Source organism: Protopterus annectens, chromosome 10.part0 (genome assembly GCF_019279795.1).
Source record: "Protopterus annectens isolate FY-2018-M chromosome 10.part0, PAN1.0, whole genome shotgun sequence".
NCBI lineage: Eukaryota > Metazoa > Chordata > Ceratodontiformes > Protopteridae > Protopterus > Protopterus annectens.
This window is the reverse complement of record NC_056744.1, coordinates 66,043,722-66,060,729: the sequence shown is the minus strand read 5'-3', so window position 1 is coordinate 66,060,729 and position 17,008 is coordinate 66,043,722. Positions and strand designations below refer to the sequence as shown.

Below are 17,008 nucleotides of genomic sequence, written 5' to 3'. Positions count from 1 at the left end.
AATAATGAGTCAGAAAAACCTCAAATGAGGGATTTCATTTAATTTACAGGTGTTATTCACTTAGAAAACATTTATAATAAATGGATTGTAAGTAACATGCAATAAAAATATTAAATCTATAAATGTAATTACTGCTGCCTTTTAGAAACTTGTCTTATTTTGTTTTGCCCCTTGCCTGCTGACCATCAGCTAATATCTTAGTCAGCTGACCCATTTGTTTTCCTTTTACCAGAGTGAGAGACAATTTAAAGGAGTTATCATTAACATTTTTCTGCATGTGTCCTTAATACTCGGCACATGGCCAATGAGCATTTTCCTAGGGGGGGCATGCAAGGAATTCAGTGCAAGATTATCACTGATGTCCATGAATGACGTAACCCACAAACAACCCTCCTTTTAGGGCAAGCACCTCACATGCTTTTCTTTGGACTCCATCAGGAAATGGGTGTATTATGATTGCCCTGGACATGTGCCCTCCCTCACTGAGTTAGGTGAGCAGGCAAAAGTCATCACTCATCTTTCTGTCCTGCAGTTCTAGAAGGTGCCTTAGCTGCTACTCGATCTTGGGTAAGTCAGGTATTAGTCATGGCTTTATCCGTTTTTGGTAATGGAGCTGGTACTTCCTCACATTTTCCCCATTAAAATGACACATTTTGTAAAAGAATGTGCAAACTTTTGCAGTAAAATCAGGGACATCGCTGAGACTCAAAGAGATTTGAGAGTTCTGGGTGAAAGGCTTTGCTGCACATGTCATTTATGAATTAACATTGACGTTGAAGCAGGCACCTGGTATGTGGTATGTTTATGACTTAAACTCTGGTTGCCATTCACAGCTGCCACATGCTAATATACTTACTTGTCATGGTAAGGGTATGTCTCATTCTTCAGGCTCTGTTCTGATGTGACCAGCCTCTGGTATAAAAGTCCTAGAATGATAAAATTGCACACTACGTTATAACAAATCCATAGTAGTGATGGCTTCAGATAACACTTCTTCAGCTACCAGTTAATATACAATTAAAAATGCATTGCTCATATTCTTAGTTTCATTCTGGGGATGGTAAATAAAGCATTGTGGTCATAGCTGTTCACTGATTTAACAATATGAAGTGGGAGTAACTGCAAGGTAAAAATACGCTACTAAAAACTGAAACTGCCATATAAACTGAGTTGCAGTATTTTAACAGTCTGATTTACAGAGATTACTCTGATAACTGTTACTATAAAATTGTAAGAAGCAGCTATTCATCAGCTGGAAGTCCTTGTGGTGAAAGTAATAGTTTTTTACCTTCATTGTTGCACTAATATTGTTTTCTAGGATAACTTCCATGGGTTTTTCATGAACATTTCTATGCAAGTTGTCGTAACCTGTGGATGTGTGCTGATACAACTTTGCTCAAAGTCTTGTGGTCAGTACAGGCCACAGACAATTGTTCAATACAGTCACAGTACCCTCTGGTAAATGCAAGAATTTGACCTAATCCACACAATTACCTTTATTTTCTTCAAATTTGTATTTCCCTGTAAGGTTTTGCAATTTATTGTTAATTTAAAACATAAAAAGGCAACTCTTCTTGGGGGGGGGAATTCATTCAGTACTTCCAACAGACCATATTGTAAGTTACTTTTTATGCATTTCTGATATTTTATTAAAGCAAAGTGTGTAGATATTCACATGTATCACTTTTATTGTAAAGTATTTCTAAGTGGGTGAAAAGCTGTTGGAAGTCATTTGCAATGATGACAGCAAAACTGATACAATTATTACATTTTAAGCCTCACTAATTATTGATTTTTCTCTTTAGCAAATTCAGAACATATATATATAAAAGTATATAAAAAAAACGTATTTGCCCTGCTAGTAAAAAATAAGGAACTGAAAAGTTATGAGTAGCATATTACCCAATCACCCATGAGTACCTGTTGCATGACAGGAGATGTAATACTTGGTATATCTCCATTGTGGCATACACAAAAAAACAACAGTTTTCATTTCAGCTTCATGATCAGTTGGAAGCACCACCAACTTTCAAGAATAGACAACATTAAACCTTTCTGATAAGCAAACATGCAAAATCCCATGCAATTGTCCCTCTCTGTCTCCAGGCAAATTGCAGACATAGAGGAAGCTATGGAGCAAAAGTTGCTGTGACAGGCTCCCCTATTCTGTTAAATGAAGGCTAGAGAGATTAAAAAAAAAAGAAAGAAAAAACTGAAATGCTACAATAAGTATTAAGTGCTATAATCAAACACACAATGCCCATAAATAAATACAATCTTATGATGGATGTTGCTGTATTTGACCACTGAATGCTATGGCATACAATAAATGGACAGGTATCAGACAAAAAATCAAAGTAAGGAATGGATCTTGTCAGTCTGTGGGAATGAAACCAGAAGTGGGGAGATAGTTGGTTATTACCCCTATAAATGTACTTTGGACATAGGCCTCTTCATTCTCACTAATAAGTTCACTGGAAGACATGAAGTCTATCACAATGTGATATGGGGGGGGGGGGGGGGTTATGAACTTTCCCAAAGACAATGAGATGCATGTTCATATAGCTTTATTACTGGACTTCATCTACACCTAACCTGGAATACTGGTATAGCAGAACATCAGACTGAACCCCTTCCTTCCCCTCAGAAAAGATTGAGATGGATGTCAGGTGTCATTCATTTCCTCATACTGTTATGTTATCTAGTGTCCGGCTTTGCCTTTGACATGGCACAAGTTTTCACTATGAACCATCAGCTGACCTGAGAAGTTGCTTTTAACTGCACCATAAACTAATTTTAAGTATACACTGCTAAACAAGTGCCACAATAAAGACTCTATTTATTCCATGATACAGTTGGTGCTGTCTCTCAGTTTCAACATGTTACAATAAAATGGACTTACCAAGAAAGACTACATGCACATTAGCTTCAGAAGTATGACCTAATACCCAGTGAATAAATGTGTACTTATTTTTCATAGCCACTGTCATTTACCCTCAATCATATCATTCCGTTATGATATATGTTCCCTGAGTTTCTATGCAGGTGACATCCATTAAGATCTACTAATGCATCTCACACTTTCCCTAAGTATCTGTGCAGCATGTATCCATTAAAATCTATGGATGCATCTTGCACTTTCCCCTGAGTTGATGTCACTGAGGTTCATGACCACCATTCATTTTCAGTGGCATCAGTGAATGAAAAAAAAAGAAGTTATGTATTCATCATAATGTTCGAAGTGTGCTGTCCATTTTCATTCTTCATCAACCATTGGGTTTAGATCTGACCCTTGGATCTGATTCAGCTGTTATGTTGAGCTCATGGCCACTAACAAACTCTTGAGCTCCTCCCTTGCCCATAATGCTCTATCCCCTAACATGCCTCAGATCTTGGTTGCTGGCTTACCGTATAAACAGAAACATTATCTACATGATAACAGAAAAATCCATATTGGCGGCCGTGGTGGTGTAGCAGGTAGTATTGCCGCCTCACAGCAAGAGGTTCTCTGGTTCGATCTGTGGCTGGGGTGCCTTCTGTGTGGAGTCTGCATGTCCTCCATGTGGTCATGTGGGTTTCCTCCGGGTGCTCCGGTTTCCTCCCACATCTCAAAGACATGCTGTAGATGGATTGGACATTCTAAATTGGCCCTAGGCATGAGTGCGTGTGTGTCTGCCTTCTGTGGAAGGTTGGGCACTGGGCTGGCAACTCAACACTGTAAAAACTCCACTGCCAATTATGACTGGACAGGTATTCCGCTGTGGCGACCCCTAACCTTGAAAAAGTCGAAAGAAGAAGAAGAACAGAAAAATCCATATTTCAAACTCAACATAAGAAAAAGTGGTTCCTTCTTCCAGAAGTCTTTAGTTCAAAGGCAGGGGGTTGGTGGGAGGGAAGTTGAGGAAGAATGAAAATGGACAACACAGATGGAATGTTATGGTCAGTACATAACTTCTTTATCTAATGTTGTCAAATTTCATTTATTCCTCAACCACTGGGAAAGAGTTCCCAACTACCTGAAATCCTGGGAGGACTCTAAGGAAGGATATGAGCTGAGATCTAATTTGTAATGAGTAATAAAGATATGAGGATTAGCCCAAGTAGCAGCCACACATAGATCATACATGGAAGTCCTGGAAAAAAATATAGATGGTGTCACCATGGACCTATATGAATGGGCTCTCAAAGGATTTGGTAAAGAAAGGCCTGATTTGCTATAGAGAAAAGATATACAATCGGAAAGCCATCTGACCAAGGTTACCTTTCAGACTGGCTTGCAGAATTTGGAATCTGCAAAGGAGACAAACAATTGATCTGTTTTTTTAGCTCTGTGTAAGTAAAAAATTAATTGTCTGTGAATGCCCAGTAAGTGTAACTTGCATTAATCCATTTTTGTAAACTTTGGAAAGAACATTGGCAAATTAATAGATTGGTTGATGTTTGATTCTGACACCACCTCAGGAAGGAAGGTAGTATTAGCTCGTAAAGCCAACCTATCCTTATGAAATATTAAGTAAGGAGATTTAGAAGACAGTGCTTAAAGTTCTGCCAGTGTTCTAGCAGAAGTGATAGCTACCAAATATATAGTTTTCAAGATAAAAAATTTGAACTCACATTTAGCTGCTAGTTTCAAAGGTGAATGAATTAAGGATTGTAATAACAAATTTAAATCCCATGGTGGAGTTGGATCTTTATAAGGGAGGTCCCAAAAATAAGGGTACCTCTCAAAAAGGCTTTACAAAATTTAGATAAGGCCAAGGAGGAGTTATCAGTCCCAACATGCAAATTAGAAATGGCAGCTAGTTGTATCCTAAAAGTTGAGGAGCTGGCACCTTCATTGAAACTTGTTGCTAAAAATTCAAGAGCTCTAAGTTATGGTGCTGTACAAGGGTCAATACATTTCTGCTGTGCCCAAAAAACAAATCTTTTCCATTTATTTCTGTAAAACTTCCTTGTGGACGCTTTGTGGGAATACAAAAGTATATGACAAACAGGGGAAGAGAGCGTATGGTGTCTGGCTATTAATGGAAGTGGAGAAACCATGCGGTCAGTTTTGAGATAAATGGGTGAATCATGCCTGATGGGCGAGACAGAAAGTCTGAAATTGGATCCAGACTCCAAGGAGGATAGATTAAATGAGGCCAAAGGAAGGTGAACCAAATTTGTCAAGGCCAGTAAAGTGCAATGAAGGCAACTTTGCTCTTCAACCTGTATGCTTTCTGCAGAAATTTGGGGATTAAGGCAACTGGAGGATAAGCACAGAGCAGACCAGGGAGCCAATCGTGAAGAAAAGCATGTCTCAGTGACTCCCTCAGTGAAAGGATTAGGGCAAACCACCTGCTGCAATTGTTGTTTATGGGAGACACAAATAGGTCATGGCATGGCTTGTCCCAATGACGAAAAATCAATTCCGACACATTTTTGTTGAGAGCCCACTCATGAGGTAGTAGAATGGATCTGCACAACTTCTCAGCTATCATGTTGCCTTTCCCTGGAATGTGCATTACTATCAGAAATTGGTTGGATGAGATCGCCCACTGCCAAATCCTGAGAGTTTCTCAACACAAGGAGTAAGATCTGGTTCCTCCTAGTTTGTTGAATGTATCAAACCACAGATATATTGTCTGTCTGAATTGCAACTGTCCCGAAAGAGAGAGAGTCTGGAAGGTCTGCAATGCTAACTTCACTGCTCTCATTTCCAGGATATTGATATGCAAATTGGCCTCTTCTGGGGACTATGTGTCTTGGACTTTCATTCCCAGGAAGTGCCCTCCCACCTGATCTGGGATGCACCTGTGGTCACTATGGCCTTGGGTTGAGGAAAAGTGCAAGGACAGTCTTGTAGAACTTGATTTCAGCACATCTACCAGCAAAGGTATCTTTTGCAAGCTTGGATAATTCTTATGTGAGTGGACATATGCTATTGAAGAATGGAACACTGAGTTGCTAACATCCACTAAAAATCCTCATATGAAATCTTGCTAGTGGGCCTAAAAGCTATAGCTGCAGACATTGATCCCAAGGCTTGTATGATAAATCGGGCTGAAACTATGGAGTTGTAAATTATCTTCCTTACCTAGACTCTAATAGTCTGTACTCTTGTCAGAAGAAAAGACGCTGTCATGAATACTCAGTTGAAAAGGACTCTTATGAATTCCAGTTTCGGAGACAGTTCTAACTGACAATTGTTGTAAGTTATGGTAATCTCCAGATGGGAGCAAGTCTGGAGTACCTGGACTTGAGTTCTTATCAGTAGACACCTGGTCGGGGAGGTGATGAGCCAATCATCCTAGTAAGTAAACACTTGGAATCCCTGCAGTCTCAAGTGAGCTGCTACTACTGCCATGCATTTGGTTAACACCTTGGGGCCATAGTGATACCAAAGGGCACTGCTCTGTACTGGTAAAGACTGACTCAAAGCCAGAAGCATAAAAACATTCTGGATTGTCTGTTCATTTTTATGTGATAGTATGTATCCCAAAGGTCTATCAAGCACATCCAGTCATCCTTGAACAAAAATGGCAGAATGGACTGAACCATGACCGTGCAGAATACGGTGTGCTGAACTAATTTGTTCAGACTGCTGACATCCAAAATCTGTCTCCAGTCCCATGTCTTCCTTGGCACTAAAAGGAATCCTGAGTAAGTTCTGGATTCTATCTGGTCTGGTGGGACCTCTTGGGTGACTCTATTTCTAGCAGTGTTTGTATTTCTAGTGCTGCTGCTTTCCTTCGACTGGGTTGAACATCTGGAATTTTGTGTAGAGGTGGAGGTGTTAGGGAAAAGGAAATTATGCAACCTCTGGAAATAATCCTCTGCACCCATGTATCATTTGTAATGTTTAGCCAGGTGCTCTGGTGCAGGGATATGCTTAGCCAGGCTCTCTGTTGCAGTGGAAAATTACCCCCAGTTGCCTTCAGAGGTGGACAATCAGGCTTCCTTTCAGGAGCTCTGTTAGGGTCTGTCAGAGAAGGAATTTCTGGACCCCTGGTTCTGCAGGCCTCCTCTGCCATGGGGGCAGATTCTTCCATTCGAGTTCCCCCTCTGCCCTGGGGGAACTATCTCCATGGAAATAATTGGAAAGAACCCTAGGAATTTCTGAACCACATTTTCTGACTTCCTTGTTAATTCCTGGAAAAGGTCCTTTGAGGGGACAAAAGACATACTCCCATTGCAGAGAGGGCTTTTCCATCTTGCTCACACCTGGAGAGTGTGCCCTTTACCTTTGTGATGAACAAAGAGCTTCTATCAAAAGGTGCATTGACGAAAGAGGACTTTAAGGGCTCTGCAAAGTCACACAAGTGCATCCAGGCATGCCTCCTAATGGAAATGCCTGAACTTGCCACCTTTGAAGTACCTTCAACGGCATGGGAGATAAGCCTCATGGACAAGTTAGTGATCAATAGTACAGTAGCCAACTGTGAGGCCACAGAAGTGAGCCTCAGAAGTACTGCTCCCAGATCCCTCTGCAATCTTGTGAAGTTTACCAAATAAATTACCAATCTGAGCACAAAGGTCACTGAAGCACACATATGCTTCCCAAATCTGTCCAACTCCCTTGACTCCCTGTTAGTGGGATGGACAGAAGAACTCTGCTCTGTGAGTTCTTTCTTGGTGGCCACTGCCATAACCATGGCATCGATGAGTACTCCTTTGTTCCAAATGGTCTACAAGCACTCCCTTGCTCCAAAACTCCCTTCTTGAGGGTGGCACCAAAGTCTCATCTGGTCTTTTTAGAATTAGCTCAGCTGTATCTGGCACATTCCATGCTTGCTTTGAGATCAAGTCAATGAGCTTGTCGGTGGGCAGAGTTATCCAGGAGGCAGATGGGCCAGACCCAAAGGCCTCCAGGAATACCAATTCCTCTTTGAAAGGTTTATCAGTAGACCAACCATCCCTCTGCTGAAGGAACTCTAGGATGTCTCCAAATGAAACATCTTAAGGTAGAGACCTTGGGGACTCTTTCCCATAGTCAAAATAAAGAAGTTATGTACTCACCATAATGTTCCATGTTTGTTGTCCATCTCGCAGTTCATTCTTACGGTGATGGGTTCAGAGCCGGTCCTCGGCTCCGACTCGGCCGAATACACAGCTGAGAACTCAAACTTGGCTCATGGCAAGTAGGTATCCCATAATGCAGTGGCGTAACTCCACAGATCTTGTTTGCTGCTGTTACTAAATGAATTGTAAAGAACCTTATAAATATATAGAAATGTACAAATATATGCTATCCCCAATGAAAGGAGAAACAAACTGAATCAAGGAACTCCTGAAGGTACTAAAACATCCATCAAGTCCACAAGGAGTCTTTGGAAGGGGGAAGGAGGGAGGGTTCATAAGAATGAATGGCAAGATGGACAACAAACATGGAACATTATGGTGAGTACATAACTTCTTTATGTTATGTTGTCCTATCCCGCCTTCATTCTTACAATGATGCGACAGCATCCCTAGCACCTTTTCCCTGGGTAGCTCATGAGAGTACACCTTTAAGCACCGTGGAACCAAAGGAGGCCCTGTCCCTGGAGGCCAAATCCACTTTGTAATGCGTGATAAATGTATGAGGAGTAGCCAAGTAGCTGTAGCACAAATATTATCCATGGGAATTCTGGCCTGAAAGGCAGAAGACATAGCCAGTGCTCTAGTGGAATGAGCCTTAACCTTAAATGGTAAATCTCTGTTATTTGAGGTATAGATGAATGTAATGCAGTTTGAGAGCCAGTTGAAAAGAGTAGTTTTTGAAAGTGAGCTACCCTTTTTTGCATCTGAAAAGGATACAAACAACTGGTCAGATTTTCTAAAATCTTTTGTCCTGTGCAAATAGAATCTGAGTTGTCTGTGCACATCCAGTTAATGTAATTTGCATTCTGCCTTGTTGCTGTGATTAGGAAAAAACACTGGAAGCTCAATAGATTGATTTATGTTAGTTAAAGAAGAGACTTTAGGTAAAAAGGATGGATTAGTTCGGAAGGATACCTTATCCTTATGAAATATCAAATATGGCGGTTTGATAGATAGGGCATACAACTCTGATACTCTTCTAGCAGATGTTATAGCAACCAGAAAAATGGTCTTCCAGGAAAGGAACTTGAGGTCTGAAGATGAGGAGGGTATAAAAGGTGGTAACATTAGGTGAGATAGAACAACATTTAAATCCCACAGAGGAAGGGGTTTCTTAAAGGGAGGTCTTAATAAGGAGGAGCCTTTCAAGAAGGCTCTACACAACTTGTGTGACATTAAGTTTGAGGTAGAATCACCAGTGTGAAAATTTGAGATTGCAGCGAGTTGTACTCTGATGGTTGCTGCAGCTGAACCCTGTTGGAAGAGTTCTGCCAAGAATTTCAAAATAGAGTGAATGGGTGCAGAAAAGGGGTCAATGTTCCTGTTTTGAGCCCAGAGGGAAAACCTTTTCCATTTGCTAGAATACAGTTTTCTGGTGGAAGCTTTATGAGAGGACATCAAGATATGTTTAACTGTTGGAGTGAAATTCTGAAGCCTGACTAGATTGGGAAGTGGAGCAGACAAGCTGTCAATTTGAGGGTGTGGAGAGATGGATGATGTGCACCTGACATATGTGTCAGAAGATCTGGAACTAGGTCCAGAGTCCAAGGCTTCTCCTGAAGATGAGGCCAAAGGAAGGGGAACCAAACTTGATGAGGCCAGTAAGGAGCAATGAGAATCATCCTGCTTCCCAAAGGCTGCAGTTTCCGAATGACTCTGGGTATGACAGGAAACGGAGGAAAGGCATACAGAAGTCCCGAGGACCAATCGTGAGCAAGTGTGTCTCTCGGTGTCTCCCCTGGAGGGGGGGTTAGGGTAAAGTAGTTGCTGCACTTGACATTCATGGGAGTGGTAAAAAGATCGCAGCAAGGCAGACCCCATGTCTGGAAAATCCTTTCTGCTACATTCTGATTGAGAGACCTCTCTTGAGGCATTAAAATTGCCCTGCTCAGCTTGTCTACTACCACGTTGGACTTCCCCAGAATGTGCGTTGTTATTAGAAAGTACTGGGAAGAAACTGCCCATTGCCAAACTCTTAAGGCCTCGCGACAGAGAGGGTAAGATCTGGTTCCCCCCTGCTTGTTTATGTGCCAAACCACAGACATACTGTCTGACTGAATCGCAATCATCCCTAGAGGGAGAGAGTCATGATGTGCTTGCAACGCAAGAAGCACTGCTCTCATCTCTAGGACATTTATATGCAAGTGAGCCTTGTGTTCTTGCCATATACCTTGGACTGTTCTTCCCAGATAATGCCCCCCCATCCTATCTGGGAAGCGTCTGTGGTCACCGTAGCTAAGGGTTGTTGTGAAACAAAGGGTCTCCCTATGGTCACATGGCTGGAGTGTAGCCACCATCTTAAGTCATTTTTGCATGATTTTGCTATCCTGATCAGGTGAGACATAGGAAGCTCTTGAAGTGACCTTTGGGAGAACAACAACCATTGAAGGGTCCTCATGTGCATTCTGGCAAGAGGAACCAGTGTTATTGTGGAAGCCATTGTCCCTAATAATCTTAGAACTATCTTTGCTTTCACCTTGGTCTTGGGAAGAAGATAAAGTATCTGCTGTCTGAGTGCTGAAACTCTGTCTGTCGGAAGAAATGCTACCATAGAAGAGATGTCTAGATCTGCACCTATAAATGTAATATGTTGACAGGGCAACAAGGCAGATTTTTGAAAGTTGACTGCAATACCCAACTGAGCGCAAGTGTCAAAAGTCAGATCTCTGGCTTGCTGGAGTAGATGCTTGGTGGTGACAGATAGGAGCCAGTCATCTAGATAGGGAAACACTTGGAATCCTAGATGCCTCAGGAGAGCCATGACTACTGTCATGCATTTGATGAATGCTCTGGGGGCTGTAGTGAGACCAAAGGGAAGAGCTTGGTATTGATAATGACTGGCTCACAGCCGGAAGCGTAAGTACCTTCTCAATGACCTGTCCATTTTTATGTGGTAGTAAGCATCTTGAAGGTCTATCGAGCACATCCAATCGTCTTTCCCTAAAATGGGAAGTATAGACTGCAGTGTCACCATTCAGAACTTTGACTTCTTGACAGATTTGTTTAAGTTGCTTAGGTCTAATATGGGTCTCCATCCCCTGTTCTTTTTTGCAGCAGAAAGAATCTTGAGTAAGTTCCAAATCCAATTTGTCTGCGGAGACTTCTTGGATGACTCTTTTGTGCAGCAACTTTTGAATCTCTATAGTTGCTTGCTCCCTTAGATTAGGTGGAACATCTGGGATTGTTCTGGTCTGTGGGACAGGATAGGAAAAGGGAACGGAATATCTTCTGGATATTATTCTTAGTACCCACTTGTCTTTTGTGATAGTTTGCCAGGCTTCTGAGTACATAGATAAATGTCCCCTAACTGCCTCCAGAGCAGAGCAGTCGGGCCTCCTTTCAGGAGCTCTAATAGGGGCATCCGTGAAAGGAATCATGGTCGCCCTGGTTCTGCAGGACCCCTCTGCCTCTAGAGCAGTGTCTACTGTTGTTGTCTCCCCCTCTGCCCCTAGGGAAGGAATCACCCCATGCATCCTGGAAAACTCTCTGGGATCTTCTGAACCACATTTTTCCACTCATCTGACTTTTAGGATAAGGTCTTGAAGGTACGGAAAAACGTACTCCAATGGCAGAGAGAGTTTTTCCTTCCTCCTCCCATCGGGTGAGAGTGTCTTTTACTTTGGTTCCAAAGAGTGAGGAACCGTCAAAGGGGGCATTAGTAAAAGTAGACTCAAAGGGCTATGCAACATTGCACAAGCACATCCAGAAGTGTCTCCTAAGGGAAACTCCAGAACCCGCTGCCCTGCTCGCTCCATCAGCTGCATAGGAGATCAGCTTCATGGAGGAGTCTATGATGGAATTTAAGGTGGATAGCTGGGAGAAGACCTTCACATTCACCCCTGCAGTCAATGTACCTTGTACAGTATCTCGTAGTTCTTTCAAGAGATCTCTCTGTAGCCTTGTGAAATGAGTGAGGCAGTTCAGCGATTAAGAGTAAAGGTCGCTGATGAAAAGACATGCTTCCCATATCTGTCCATCATTCGAGAGTCTTTATTAGGTGGATGAACAGATGAGGATGTTTCTAAAAGTTCCTCTTGGTGGCTGCTGCCACCACCATAGCATCTACAGGTACCCCCTTAGTGAGGGAATCCTTTCCGGAAGGAGCTGATAAGAATTTGTTTGCCTCCGAGGGACTGGTTCCATTGTATCAGGTGACTCCCATGCCTTTCAACTAACCAAGTCTATTAACTTGTCGAAAGGCAGAGAAACCCAGGAGACTGAAGGTTGATATCCAAAAGCCTTCAGGTACACAGACTCCTCATCAGAAAGGGTGGAGGCCTGCCAGCTGCTTCTCTGCTTCAGGATTCTCTAGAATATCTGCGAATGAGATATCATCAGAGGACAACTGTGGGGACCCTTCTGACTCCTCGAGGTCAGTGTCTGAAATGACGGACTCATCTGGAGAGTCTATGCGCTTCCTCTTGCAAGTTCTCTTCTGAGGGGGCTCCTCAGAAGGGTATTCTGGGGAGGCCTCAGAAGAGAGGGGTTTGCCCAATGGGGGATCCTGAGACTCTGGATCACTGCTGTCCTGTGGAATGGGTGGTGCTGAGACAGTAGCCGGTGCCTTAGTGGATCGAGCGCTGGTATCCTTATGTGGAGCTGTAGGGGCAGACAACACACCCCTTATCAGCTCAAAGGAGGATCCCACTGGCTCTGAAGACTCCCCCGGCTCTGAAGAGACAGAGAAAGCCACCGGACCCAGCATGATCAAACATGATGTGGGAGCCGAGCTAACCCGGGCCAATGCTCCAAGGGGTAGGCTCAGCACCGAAGAAGATCGGGGCTGAGAATCCCCCTTGGGGCCGGCCAGCTGGCTCCAAGACTCTCTGGACAGTGCCGAGAGTGTTGGCGCAGAAGTTGGCTCCATGATCACAAAAGGGTGTCTCAGAATCGATGGATCCACAGTAAGTGGTACCAAGAACTCTAGCTTCGAATATCCAGCTTGGCTCGGAGGAGGAACAACAGTGGGTAGAACTGGTATAGTAGGCTCTGGGACCAAATGGGTCAGAGCAGAAAATAATTTGGCTAGCGCCAGGGACTTCAAGAGTCTGCACACAACCAGTTCCACATCATAGTCAAATAAGCTCTTGGTGGACCTGGAGGATAGGGACAGAGAACAAGACCTGTGCAAAATGGGAGATCTCAGTGTAGGGGAAACCGGTAAAATCTCCATAGAATGACTCCGAGAAGAGGTATCTTGCTGCTCCAAAGACTTTGGAGCTGAAGGACTAGGTTTGTCAAACAAGATAACCTCTGACAGCTCCGAGGACTGTGGAACCAGGGAGGTAGTAGCTTTTGAAATTTTAGGTAACTTGACTGGAGGCTCCGAATGAGCAGATGCAGCAGGTGATTGTCTCTTTTGAGGTTTGTCCTTTTTTGAAGAAGGAGAAGAAGAGGAAAAAGAACTGTGGATAGCTTCCTCAAAAGTTGGCTTTAAAAGCCCCTTAAGGATCAATTTATTTTTCCTTTCTTGTAAAATCCTGGCACCGAAGGAATGACAGAATGTACAATCCTCTTGTAAATAAATATCTCCATGGCAATACACACATATGACATGACCATCAGTGATAGACATTTTTTGTGAATACTTCTGGCATTTTTTGAAGCCCAAAGGCTTATGTTCCCTCTCCTTTGGGTCTTTGGACATGATAATGATGAAAGACCACAATATAACAACAAGAAAATTTACTTACTAAAGCTACTAATATATAGCTAACTACAGGAAAACACAGAGGAGACAGATAAATAAGGTTAAAAAATACAGCCTCTAACTAAAACGGCCCTATTTCCCAGAAAACAACACACCAAATACAAGGCCTCTAACTAAAATGGGCAAAGAGCTCTCTAACTTAAACAAGCTACTATTAAGCTATATGACAAGACACAACAACAACAACCACTGCAAGGGATACAGTAAGGCCTACGAAATGAAAGTCAAAGGCAGCACCAAAGGGAATAATAGCTATAACAATTTAGATATACTAGTTCGAAAGCTAACTATGTAACTACAATGCAAGAAAAAACACCCACTATAATATAGAAAGAGATTAAAGGTTCTAATAAGGAATAAGTAGAAAAAATTTCACAACTTAGCCATGGCCAAGAAGAGCCCATCCAACCTCATAAAGCAGCAAATGAGATCTGGGGAGTTACACCACTGCATTATGGGATACCTACTTGCCACAAGCCAAGTTTGAGTCTTTCAGCTGTGTATTCAGCCGAGTCGGAGACAAGGATCAGCTCTGAACCCATCATTGTACGAATGAAGGCAAGATAGGACAACATAACATCTGTATTTTCAGTGATGGATTCCTGGGGGAGTCCAAGTGCCTCCTCTTGCACTTCCTCTTCCTAGGAACTTCATCAGTGGGGTGTCCCAGAAAAGTATCAGAAAAAATAGTAATACTCTACTTTGTAGCCTGGAGACTTTGGTCTGGCTGTCTCTGTGGAGGGAATAATGGAGCTTAAGACACAGAGACATATGGGATCCAGAGGTGTGATCTGAGGGGGGAGGAACCATCCATCCTGCAGAAGCACAGAATACTCTCACCACCATCTCAAAGGCAGAATGACCCGGGGAGAAGGAAGTCCAAGGAGCTGAGAAGCCAAGCCTCTGCCTCATTGGCTCCCCCTGCAATCCACCTTAGGCAGAGACAGGAACCAAGCTATCCAATACCAAAGCTTCAAGGGGCAGAGATGGCTCCAAAAACTTTGGAGTCATCTCTAATGTCTCAGATCTGACAGGGACACTTCAGCTCAGAGACATCCAGCTCTGAAGCACTTAAAAATGGTGACATCAGAGAAAGCCAAATATCAAAGCATCTTTGGATCCAATCCAGACAGTTCCAGAAGAATCAGATCCAAGGGCTCCGAAATAAGAAGTTGGATAGGAGAAGGAGCTGAGATCAGTGGTGTAGTATTTGCATGGGCTTCCTGACCAGAAGGTGTATGAGCCGGAAGAACTGCCATCTGAATCTGCACCGAGAAACTTCCTCATCATTTTATCCACATCAGCTTTGGTGAGGCCTCTGGAAGAACGAGATGATTTCACAGAATGAGACCAGGAGTAATGGCATGATTCCAAAAAAGTAAATGGTACCCGAGAGGTTATCTGATCAATGGTGAGGGAGTAATAGGTCTTAGATAATGGCTTCAGATCCAAAAGGATAGGATCCGAGGAAGTCGATATACTTTCCAATGTTGGCTTCAGGGAAGGAGCAGGTATCACATTCAATTTCTTATTTTTTTTTGTAGCAGGTTCCACTGTCAGATCTAAGGATGGGGTTGAGGATCCAGGTAGACCAAAAGCTTACTAGAAAGCTCCTTCTGTTTACGTTTGGGGAGTTGAGCCCCAGAGAGAGCTTCAGAAAATGAGGAAGGAAGCAAGCCATTTAAAATTAGTTTGTTCTTAATGTCAGAGATGGCTCAAGGATTAAAGGACTTGCAAATGTTGCAATCCATTTGAAGATGTTCTGGGCCTAGGCAATTTACACATAAGTCGTGACAGTCAGAAAGTTTTAATTTGTGACTGTATTTCTGACATTTTTTAAATCCTGATGGCTTTTCAGACATTATTAGCAATACAGAAAACAGGGAAATATCAAAAAAAACTTTTTTTTCTATGTTCAGATAAATTGAAGGAGAGACAGAGATACCAACAAACAATGGTATCAAGAATACAGACAACGTGTATAAAAGGGGAAGAAGAAAGGTTTACCAACTATGGTAATAAGATATATACAAAAGTGTATGCAAGGGTGGTAAGGCAGAAACTACAATAAAAAATGTAACATATAGAGATATAAAATATGAAAAAGGGTAAATACAATAAAGTTGGACTTATCTGTGAAAAAACTACACTAAGTTTGACAGCTCACAGCGACCACATCCAAATGCGAAAGTAGGGGTCTATATTATATTCTCAAAAGCCAACAATGTCGAATCTGACATTGTCGGCACAAGAATATCGAACGCTCAGAATCTTGAGAGTGTAAATGGAAATCTCCGTAAGGGAAGATTTCTGTTTACTGCACTGCAGTGCAGTCTCGGAGTTGGTATATTTAAGTAGCAGGGGGTGTGGGGGGTGCAGGGGGGCTTGCCCCCCTGCTTAAACCCGTTAGGGTAAAAATTTAAAGTTTAGATTTTTTTTTTTTAATTTTCAAAGTTATGGAACTTTGACAATATGGTGTCGACCATATTTTATTCGACGTTCTGTGACTTCGATGTTATAATATAAACCCGAAAGTGGCAAACGAGACCTGAAGTATGTTAGGGGATACAGCACTATGGGTAAGGGAGGAGCTTGAGAGTTTGTTAGTGGCCACAAAATGAAAATAACAGGCAAGTCAGATCCAAGGGTTGGATCCGAACCCAATAGATGAGGAATAAATGAAAATTGACAACATCAGGTCAAATTTTATGAGGGATATTTTTATGTGAGGAGGAGACTGAAAATGTTTGCCAATTGAGGCAAACATGCTAATCTGCATTTTATGTCCCACATGTGCTGGTGCAAAAGATAAGTTAGTCATGTGTGACAAAAAACCTTTGGTGAATTTCTGTCTATGAATGTTTGTTTAGGAGACTAGACTGTTGTAGAAGAATAAGCTAGTAAGTTCCAGACGTCTTAAATGTGGTCTAAAGAAATTGTGTTGTTACAGAACTATCTGTATAAGAGACTGAGCAAAAGAATAAATGCAAAATGCAAGTAGAGAGGATTAAACTCTAAGTTGTGTAATGGAAGTAGAAGTATTTATTCCAGATTTACTGATTATTACTTTAAGAATTAGTAGCAAGTTTTGATGTGCAGCTTGCATGATGACTGGGGGATTTGTTATTCTGTAAAGAATTAAGTCAGGAAAAGTCAATACTCTGCGAACCATCTCTGCTCTTAATTTGATGATATTAAGCTTACCCTTTATTATTCTAAATACATTTTCAGATGAGC

General features: G+C 42.2%; 1 protein-coding gene across 1 annotated transcript in view; it reads right to left on the bottom strand.

The window, feature by feature from the left end:
• PIK3R6 (phosphoinositide-3-kinase regulatory subunit 6) overlaps positions 1–17,008 on the bottom strand; it is a 738,015-nt gene that overhangs the window by 196,471 nt on the left and 524,536 nt on the right. The window contains exon 7 of the mRNA XM_044085023.1: positions 857–926. Within this exon, the coding sequence (XP_043940958.1) occupies positions 857–926 (70 nt within the window). The remainder of the gene's footprint in view (positions 1–856; positions 927–17,008) is intronic.